The following is a 10,561-nucleotide window of genomic DNA, read 5'->3' as shown; positions in this document are numbered from 1 at the left end:
TTGGTTTCAGCTGTTCCAAGCCATGTCTGCCTCGGGATATGCACGTGTGTTGTCTACATACACATGTATCATGTAGGCTGTACTTAGTGTAAACATTTGTCACGGGTCATCGGTTGATATTTTAAATAATTATTATGTCCTCCAAGCGGGACTTTAAAAGTAAGCTAGCTTACGTTCAGCATCTCCTAGTATATATATTAAGTTATCTTCACATCTTCATAAAAAAATATTTATATTTCAGTAATTTTACCAGAATTTACCTTTTTTTAAAACGCGCCGTGTCGTCATTCGAGTTCGCTTTGTAAAGGCAGACGCGTTTGCATTGACTGCGTGTGTAATTTACCTCATATTGAGGCTTATTAGCCGTCTCATTACGCAACACGGTTCCGCTGGATGTTTGCACTTTTTTCTTAACTTAGGTAATTCAGCCGCGGCTGGTGATTGGCTGTCGATGCCGTGACGGAGTCGATATTAACCAATCGGCGCTCTCTCCGTTGATTGCCCGTTGAAAGCGCGCCGCTGATTGGCTGAGGGGAGCCGAGAGTGGGCGGGCCAAGTTAAGTAACTTGTTGTGGGGCGTTTAGTCTTTGACCCGTCAAAGTTTTAATATCCCCCTGCGCCCCATGGGAGTTTGGCTCGAGAAAGCATAGCCCGGCCACTAGGTTTCTGCGGTGTCATTTTATTCCTCTTCTTGTCACCACCTCGGAGACATTTGTCGACCTAATTGCGGTTTTAAACAAGAAGAAGAAGGAACATGACTACAGAGATCCCAGAGATTTTCAAGACTCTCCTTGAGCATCCGTTCACCCTCCCGAACTTTGATGACAATGGTAAGCGAGTTTCAAGCTCAGAGTTTCAGTTCAAGTGACATGCAGCACAAGATTATTGAACTGAACTGAAGTAGAAAAAACAGCTTTAAATTAATTCGGAAATGTCTGCGAACAGCTATGTGTTTATTGCACAGTCCCTGTCAACTAAGCTGCGAGGAAACTCGTGCTGGACTTCATGGATCTTGCTTCCTACGGTTAGGGTATAGGTAGAAAAGTTTAACTTATTGATTTGAACTTTGAACCTCCAGATACAAGTGACAGATTCTTTAGGTGCAGAGACTCGAGTTTTTCTCTATTTCAGAATAGGAGTTTCTTGGAAGTGTCCTTCAGCAACTATGTAAGCAAAACACACTTTATATTTTATAGTTAAAGAAATCCTGTGTCTGTGCTGGACCGATCCTCTGATGAAGGTTATCATCGTGGCCCCATTAGTTGATGCTTTAGTCCTCTGTGAATGTGATCTAACCCAGTCTGAGAGGATCTGTGTTTGACATCTGCTTGTTTAGTGGACATGTGTCCATGTGTGTGTGGGGGAGAGTTGGCCTTTGAAGGTTCACGGTTAGATCATTAAATCACGTAGATCTCTCTCTTTTCTTTTTGAGTGAATCTGGACCATGTTTTGATAAATCACATAACGGACGTGTAACGTCATTATGCGTGTGCTGCAGCTGACCCCATTTAACCAGATATCGAGCTAACCTCTCTGTCTGTGTTTTATAATGGGGTCAGTACACACTCACAAGATATCTGTGACATCTTCAAAGTGACACTAATTACTCATCACAATGTCATGTCTGCCATTTTGGTGTAATGCCGTCCATTAATTTGCCCTTTTCACCAAGATAATGAATTAATTATGTTGAGATTCTATTTATTTCAGTTTATTCTAGAAGCAGCGTCATTGCAAACCTGCACTGCATTTTTTTTTTTTTAGTGAACTTCTCCTTTATTATAATTATCTTATTACACAGTTAATTGCCTAATCCCAAGCTTAATTACTAACCATGAACAGGGTCTTTTTTATTTGTGGCACCAGTGACACCCAAACGTGTGACCAGTGACCAGGACGGAGCAGATTTCACATTTATCTCGGTGCGCGAACTGACCCATTAACCTCTATTTGCCAAGAACTTGCTCAGTCGCATTAAATACTGCTTATACTCAACAATGGGTGCTCCTGAGTCAACGGAGTATTGCCTCAGTCATTCACACATCACTGCTGTTATAAATAATCACATGTGAAGGAAAAAGTACCATAAATTGTTTGTTCATTAATAATGTGAGACTTTCAAAATGTTCTGTCCTTGCAGCTGTTAACTTGCTTAAAAAAAACAAATGGATCCAAGCAAGAATTTCTAAATAAAAGTATTTAATATGAGATTACGGTGCGTATGGAAACTTCCAGGTCAAACTAACGTCAGGGTGGAGATCAGTCAATAATCACTTGTAATAATACGTGCCAAAGTCAGCGGTTCTCTGTTCTGGAGCAGCCGTAGAGATCCACTGGAAACAACCCCTGTCAAAATATTCTACTGCGCCCCAGATAATGTCTGGATTGTTTTCATACAGAGCGGGAAACAGAGATCTGTCTCTGGAGATGCATGTCAATGCAAAGTCTGAACACATACACCGAAAGCATTCACTGAGCACGGCCCAGATCAGATTAATATCTTGTGATGTAGGCTTCAACATTAGTCACACAGGAATATGCATGATAAATATAGTTAGTCATATAGCAATAGTTTCCATCTTTGGAAAACTGTTTCACAATCTCTATAAGCTCGTAGTTTATAGGATTAAAGGGAAATGTCAATAAACTGGGGAGAAAAGACGATGTTGAGTGTGAGCCCAGGAAACATCGCCACCGACTTCAGCGGCTGACCTTGAATGCTTTGTCACTCCTCATAATGTTGTGCCAAAAACAGATCATGTGAGGCACTTCAAAGCGACATAGGAAGAAAACACCCCCCTCACACTACCACCATAAAGTCCTACCTTGCATCAGCTGCGTACATGCTGCCTTTTGGGATTCATCACACCAGTGTTGGTGCAAAGGCACACTACGATTATGACTGATCCATGTTTGTGTCAAAATATGCGCACATTGGAGGACAGTTTGAAGACACACATTTTCTCAAAAGATTAGATGGAGAGTATTATCAATTCTGGTGAAGATCTAGGAAGCGTACACTTAATCTCTTTTTTGATTTAAACAGTACATGGTACAGGTTTTCTCATTATTTGGCTCTGATGTCAGTCAACTACCAGGGAAAAAGTTGTTCCCATGAGACGGTCTTGAGTGCTGACTGCTCCTGTTTATGTACAGAAGCAGAAAGTAATACAAAACGAAGAGACAAAAATAAATGTGCCATGGGAAACAAATCGGGGTCAGTTAGAAAATGAAAGTAATACACTAATAAACACATTGACCATAAGAAGATAAATGTTAAATAGAGGCAATTAATAGAGTTGATAATTGGATGGGGAAAGTCGAAGAAATAAGAAAATTAAGACAAAGGTGAATTTGAATTTGAATTGATACAGAACCAAATTAAAACACATATTCGTTTTATAAATAAACAACAACAACAACAAAAAAAAACTCAGTTACATATAATGCTTTTACTTATAGATCCATGTATTTAGTTCAAATTCTGGAATTCATAATAAGAAAGCAAATTGTTGACTGAGGGTGGAGGGAGATCTCAGATGTGTCCGTGGCACCAACATCATCACAAACAAGAAGAGACTGTTGTGTGTGTGTGTGTATATATGTGGCCGCTCTCTGTTCTATTATGGCAGCTCTGCACAGGACAAACAGATCTTTTGCCCTTGGGGTATCTGTTCAGCTGCAGCGACGCTTCTTAAAGCAACTCAAACCTCATGGTGCCAGTTCTATATGGCGCTTCCTGCACCTCCCCGCATGTGTGCAACATAAGGCCAGCGTCACAGATATGTAAGCGCGCTGGCGTCACGTGTATTTACATGTGAGCGGAGCGGTCTGAAGACACAAACACAGCGAGTGCTTCATGTACTTTTCGAGCGGCACTGTTTTCGCTAGGAGTGGAATATTAAATTAAATTGAAGGCGTTGGCGTAGCTCTGTAGAGAGATATAGAAAAAAAAGATGAACTTTTAAAGTCGGTGCATGAGCGCTTGTTGTTGTAACTGGAAGGCTGTTTGAGGTGAACAGACGTGCAAGGACAAACCCGCTGACACTGCAGGAACAATATGTCAGCTCGGGTATCGTACCTATAGGTCTCGTGTCTCGTTACATCTTGTGACTGTATATAACAAGCCCGTGGCACGCTTTTGTTTCAATGTATTTACTGTAAAACCTTTATATATATATATATAACTTCAACGTCAACCAATGAGAGCCCAGCTGTCCGAGACTGGACACGCCTCCTTGATACATCTAATTAATATTCATGTTCCGGGGCTCAGCCCGCCTATCACCGACGGGCAAGGCGGACATATTTCAGTAGGAGGTGCAGTTTGTTCTGAACACTAAAACCCTCCCGACTACCTAATTTACAGAGGAAGTGGGTCAGCGGAGCGATACGCGTTAGGTGCTTTCAGAGTCTTCATCGCGTTTTTCGACGTTTTCCAAAAACAATCCTTGACGGCGGGGAACCCCGCTGCTTGATAGCCGGCGTCGTCGAGCAAACAGGCCACGCGCTCATTTAGCCTTGTTTTTATTTATATTATCCCAGTTCCTTCGCGGAGTTAAAAACACCTAAGGGCTAAAAAAAATATATAATGTCGGGAGAGCAAATTCTCATCACGCTGGAGACAGGCAATGGGACACCGAGTTCGTTTCCAGTGGTCCTGAAGAAAATAATGGAAATGCCTCCGCCGAATATACTGGACGGCGACGACGGTAAGAGCAGCAAACTGATGGAGAGGGAGAGGCGACATGTTGGTAGAAAAAAAAGAAGCAAAACAAACAAAAATAAAGCGAGTCCAGTCGATAAAACGGCGGAAATGCGCGAGCATATAGTCTCTCGTAAACAGCCGAGTGTGGTGTGGAGCGAGCCGACATGTCTGCAAGGAAACCAACTTGTGTGCACGGAGCACACTATGTCGGACATAATGTACTCGAGCCTCTATCCTGCTGTGACCCAGCTCATCATCCAGACTTTTCTAGACACACCCCTGGTTTAAAAAGCTGCTTTCGTTGGTAGAGCGGCACAGTTTTACTTCCTCGCAACTGGGTTATGTTTTGCTTTTTTTAAAAAAATTGGCTGCACACATGCGAAGAAAGGTGCTGAAAATGCATAAAACGTATGATGAAATGTTGCACATGTTAAACTCGGGCGTTAGCTGCGTTGTGGCACTTTGTGTTGTCATCAACTTGTGATTCGTTCTCAGTCGGTAGCGACCATTTAAAGTAGTGTGTGTTGCCGCCATTGTCTGATTAAACTGATAAATCTATCTGTGGCTTTCACATTCCAGACACCGACAAAGAGAAGCTGTGTCTGGGAGATAATGTCGACCTCGGCGTCGGAGGCAGCGACATGGGTCCGTCGGCCGCCCTGACCCCCGCCATCTGGGACAAGACCATCCCCTACGATGGCGAGAACTTTCACCTGGAGTACATGGACCTGGAGGAGTTCCTCATGGAGAACGGCATCCCCACCTCGCTCGACGAGGAATCCCCGAAGGGGAGCCCAGAAGGGGAAGCCGGGGACACGGAGGAAGTGAAGGCGACTCCCAGCGCGAAGACCAAGGTTATCAAGCAAGCAAGCGCTTCTCCGGTGACCCTGCTGCCCATCCAGGATTTGGACAAGTGTGAGGAAGTGGTGATCATCACCAAGAACGACTCCGATGTCACCTGTGACGTCATTGCAGGTGAGTGGAAATGTCGGACGCTAGAAAGTTTCAGCTTTCAGTCAATTCTCCTCTTAATTTATTTTGCAAAGCAGGGAACCAGATGTTCCGGTTTAAGCGTGTCAACATATGTGCGTTATAATTTATTGCCTCATGAAGGCCTACATTTAGAAACATTTGGACCCAGGCCAAAACCGAAATTCCTATCCTTCTCATTGTTACTTGTGTGTCGATTCATCTCGAAGAGGAAATTAAGTCAGAGATACCGATCTGAGCGAAGATGAAAATGTCTGACTGCAGATTCGCCATTAGAAATTCTTTTTTTTGCACTGAATGTTTATTTGGCTCCGTCACAGGCGGCAGACAAGCGTGATATTATGCGACGCTCGTGTGATCCAAAATGTCACACAATCCCGTAACACGCCACGGGTGGTAGTGGTTGGTGGGACAGCAGAAATATAAGCTAGTGCAGCTACATAGTGGTGGAGATGCTGGAGTTTACAGTGGGATTATCACCAGTCTGCACATATGGTCGGTCCTGGAGTTTAAGAAAAGCAATCCTCAAAGAAGCTTTCGTGAACTGGGAAAACAGAATTATGTATTTGCAAAATACACCTATACTAGCACCTAATTTGCATGTTATTTCAACTTTTTGTGTGTTTTGTCCTTCTGTCCAGAGGTGACCACTGAAAAGGACAGAGCGACCCCGGAGCCCATCAGCCCAGACGATATCGAGGTGGATATCGAGTACGAGCCGGATCCTACAGACCTGGTCTTGTCCAGTGTGCCTGGAGGCGAACTGTTTGACCCACGCAAACACAAGTTCACCGAAGACGAGCTGAAGCCGCAGCCTATGATTAAAAAGGCCAAGAAGGTGTTTGTGCCTGATGAACAGAAGGTATGTCGGGGGAGGGACGAGGGAAACCACAAACCCCTGCTTTGAATTCCGCAGTAGGCGTCATGGTGTGTGTGGATTGTGTGTTTTATGGCAGTCCACAAAAAAAAAAAAAGATACCGGGGGTTGTAAAATATTTTGTTGCCAGATACAAACTGAATCATTCAGGATTGAAAAATTTTATTATCCTTTCTTAATGGACAGTTAAATCTGTAACTACAAAGTGAGGAGTGAGTAATAAACCACGAGTGACATCAAAGCTTCTACGTGTCCTAGAAATGAAGTATCACCACAGAAGCATTTTTTTCGTGTTTTGTGATTTCATAAATAAAGCAGCGCTGGAAGGACAGTAAACAGACATTTGAGTGTCTTGACTGGTGTAGAAATAAGATCTTTGGTGAAGAATGAGTTCTGGCAACTCACAGTGACTCAGCAGTACGATCACTTTCAGACGGATGTTTTTTTTCCTTTGCCCCCAACCCGAGTGAAAAGTGGTTTGTTTATTTGCACAAAGGAACTTGACTGTGAGCCATGTTATAAACAGAGCTCGGGTCAGATTTGGGCTATGCTGCACTGAAGAAATACCCTAGAAAGTAAATGTGATCTGTTGTTTCTGGGACTGTGTCCAATCCGTTTGTGTCCTGTGGATCTTTCCAGGATGAGAAATACTGGCAGAGGAGGAAGAAGAACAACGTGGCCGCCAAGCGCTCGCGCGATGCCCGCAGGTTAAAGGAGAACCAGATCACGGTCCGAGCGGCTTTCCTGGAGCGTGAGAACGCGGCGCTGCGGTCGGAGGTGGCCGAGCTGCGGAAGGAGTGCGGCCGCTACAAGAACGTCATGGGTCGCTACGAATCCAAATTTGGACCACTGTAAGGGACCGAACACACGGAGGAGTGAATGGACATCCACACGCAGACAGCCCAGTTTCAGTCATTTGTCTTTACATGTGAGGCACATCTTGAACGACAGCCTTGTTGACAGAATCTACAGCTTACTTGTTGCATGGGGTGAGACAGGAGAGGAGGAGGAAGTAGAGTGAGAGTGTGTGGTTGAGTAGATTTGGGTGACACGCTGACTTTACAGTTGCAACAGGAGTGGCAGTATAATGTGATTTTTTGAACGTACTGCCACACAGCAGTCTCCCTGTCTGCATTTATATGGCTAATATATGTTCATAAGCCATACTAAACCTCCATGTTCAATATTTTGCTTTACAGTAAGAGGTTTTCTAAGTAATCTCACAGAGCTCTAGCCTCCAGAGTTGCTGATTTAACTGTAATCTTGTGAATAATGTTTGAGCCTCTTAATATTGCCCTCACTCCCTCCTTCTCCTCGCTGTCATTCATCCTTTTTCTCTTCTCTTTCAAGTGCGGTGCCAGATGACCAGTAGGCAACAGTTGATTTATTCATTTATTTTTTCCAATGAATAAATAAATCAAAACATTGCGGTTGGTACGTGTGCGTAAAGAAGACGACGACAAAGAGGAGAAGAACGCGTGCGAGGGCATTGGCCGATGTTGCCATGGAGATATAACGGCATGTTAAGATATCAATATCTGGTTTTTATTTTTATTTTTTTATCAACTGTTATTTAGCATCTGCGTGAGTGAGAAGAGTGTGAGAGGATTTTCAAGTGCTTCTTCAGTGCGCCTTGTTTATGAGGCGCACTTTTATCAAGTTTTTACATCTCTGTCCTAAAGATAATGAGATAATAATAATTTGTGATGTTTATTTTGGACTTTTGGATCTCTGGGTTTTAAAGGAGATGGGTGTCATTTAGGTAGCAGATGCAATAGTTTAGTCACATTAGTGTTTGCAGGTTGCTTCCAGCTGTTCTCAGATTTTAAGAAATTCTGACAACCACTTGTCCAATTTAGTTTTCAAGTTTTTATTATGTGGCAGATTGTATGAAGACAAGCAGGGCCTTGTTTTTGCCCTCTCAAATTTTATTGACTGTGACATTTCCATTAATTTAACTACTTCAGGGGATTAAAGTGACATGGCAAAAAAAAAAAGTGTGGCCATGTCAGCAGCGGCGCAGAGCTGTATGTAAACGCTCTGCTTCAGTGTAAGCTTTTCTGTTGCTTGAGTTATTTTTGTCCGAACGTTGGACGCCCTGCTTTGCTCTCTGCAGGTTGTCAGAGTTGACGAGTCCATTAAATGTGTAGAATCTATTGATGCTTGTATTGTAAATAGTTCTAAGCTAAAAAAAAAGTCATCTAAAAATCTACTCAGACTTATAGGACAAACACTCAGATACTGTGATAGTCAGGTATTTGTATAATGTTGATTTACATCAGGAATGAAACAATGAAATTTCCCTTCCTAAAAGCCCAAACTGCACCATTTGCTCAGCACCGTTTGGGAGCAAAGTTAATACACAACCCTAAGTGCGGAATGAGTCACCAACATTTTTAAAATCGTTTTCCAGGACAACTCCAATATACCATTAAGTGCAACAACGTTTTTATCGATGGTGACATGAAGTTTAAAACATATCCTATAAAAACACTTAACGTCAAGTTTGATTTTATGGAGGACCTTTCTTCAGACTTTTTTGTTAGTATCTGCAGTTTGTTTTTAAGAAAGACTGAGATTGGTAGTCTCAGTAATAAGCATGAGGGATCTTTAATACTTCAAAGTGTCTTCTATTTCTAAAGTGGTTTCAATTCAGCAAACATACAGCCTGTGAGTTTACTGGGGACGTTGTGCAACATTACACCTGAAAATAAAGGTTCTTCACTGTCTAGTTCTCTATTGACAATAAGGGAAAGATTTTATATCACTCCTTTTCTGCTGTGCTTCCATCCATCTATATTTTTTACCAAAATAAATCCAATTTTATTATTTGTGAATAAAAACAGGCATGTGCTGTTTTGTGAAAACCAAAATGTTGTTGAAATATTTCAAGCCTTTTTGAAGCTCTACAGAGATTACTTCACTCCAAGCCTCATTCAGTTTATTCTCATATTCCATAATACGGTCTCTTTTTAAAGAGTCATTTTTAGTTAGGATATTTTTTGGAATAATTCTTAGCGATAGTTACCACTCTGTCTCGTTCTCTTTTTTTTTTCTATTCTATTTTAATGGAGGCTTCATCTTCCTCTTCTGGAACAGGTCAATTTGTTATTTTTGAGAGGTTAGTTCAACCTTCCTGGTTAAGATTTTGTATTTCTTTGTTAAAAAAATGTTGGCTTGTTCAGTGTGGCTATGTTTTGTGTCTTGTGTATATATATATATATACACACACACTATATGTATATATACTATGTACAATTAAAGCTTCGTTGACAGAAGTACACGAGTATTGTGTCCTTGTTACATTCGGACTAAAATTTGTCTCGGGTTTAAAATGGAGTCCAGTGCAAATAAACTGGCGAGACTCCTGTGACGTGTGCAGCACCTCTTCTAAACCACATCATATTGTGTTCAGGAAACCAATCAGGCATATCATGTTTCCTTCTACTAGTGTGTAACGCATAATAAGCACAGGATTTTCTTTAAGTTAATTCATATTTCTACTAATCGGAGTCCAACTAAATCAGAATATCAGGAATAGTGGACAATAGTCTATTGTTTCATGTGGTCTGTCAAAATTCAATGCCTCAGTGTCATCTTGACCCAGAACATAATTCCATTTAGTTACCAAGTAGTAACTAATGTACACAAATGACTATGTAGTGTAATTACCATAGTTTCAATTCAGATGCAAGGCCAGTGTGAGTGCAAAATGTCCAACACTGCCAACTGGTGGAGAAAGTTAGAATATAAGCAAACAGCTGAATTTAAACAGTCATGTTGTCCGTGATTCAAAACTGTCACTTAGTCACCAGGACACATTCCTGAGTTGTAACGTTATAGTTTCATGCACATAAGCTTCACCATTGTTCGCATTAGACAGACTTTCCTTTAACAGATGTATTCCACTTGTCCTTAATAAAACTTGGAACATTTTAAATTACATTTCAGTGACAACTGGGCAAACTCAATCACACCACAATCAC

General features: G+C 41.8%; 1 protein-coding gene across 4 annotated transcripts; it reads left to right on the top strand.

The window, feature by feature from the left end:
• Nucleotides 1-605: 605 nt before the first annotated feature.
• tefa (TEF transcription factor, PAR bZIP family member a) lies at nucleotides 606-9,853 on the top strand. 4 transcript variants are annotated; one of them, XM_047609585.1, is made up of 5 exons: nucleotides 606-830; nucleotides 5,288-5,683; nucleotides 6,340-6,560; nucleotides 7,215-7,426; nucleotides 7,926-9,853. In XM_047609585.1, the coding sequence occupies exons 1-5, from the start codon at nucleotides 755-757 to the stop codon at nucleotides 7,945-7,947; spliced, it is 927 nt and encodes a 308-aa protein (XP_047465541.1). In that variant the 5' UTR covers nucleotides 606-754; the 3' UTR covers nucleotides 7,948-9,853. The 4 variants fall into 4 exon arrangements, 2 of the variants coding, with proteins under 2 accessions (XP_047465541.1, XP_047465540.1); XR_007114473.1 differs by lacking the exon at nucleotides 606-830 and adding an exon at nucleotides 4,324-4,712 and having other exon boundaries at nucleotides 7,215-7,503; XR_007114472.1 differs by lacking the exon at nucleotides 606-830 and adding an exon at nucleotides 4,324-4,712 and having other exon boundaries at nucleotides 7,215-7,564.
• The last annotated feature ends 708 nt before the right edge of the window (nucleotides 9,854-10,561 follow it).

This window comes from Mugil cephalus, chromosome 16 (genome assembly GCF_022458985.1).
Source record: "Mugil cephalus isolate CIBA_MC_2020 chromosome 16, CIBA_Mcephalus_1.1, whole genome shotgun sequence".
Classification (NCBI taxonomy): Eukaryota; Metazoa; Chordata; class Actinopteri; order Mugiliformes; family Mugilidae; genus Mugil; species Mugil cephalus.
The sequence above is the reverse complement of the archived record's forward strand: the minus strand, read 5'-3'. Positions and strand labels throughout refer to the sequence as shown.

Coding starts and splice junctions, on each gene's coding strand:
- tefa (XM_047609584.1), top strand. CDS start 4,592: ATGTCGGGAGAGCAAATTCTCATCACGCTGGAGACAGGCAATGGGACA. Junction 6,561..7,214: donor TTGTGCCTGATGAACAGAAG/GTATGTCGGGGG, acceptor GGATCTTTCCAG/GATGAGAAATACTGGCAGAG. Junction 7,427..7,925: donor GAATCCAAATTTGGACCACT/GTAAGGGACCGA, acceptor TTCTCTTTCAAG/TGCGGTGCCAGATGACCAGT.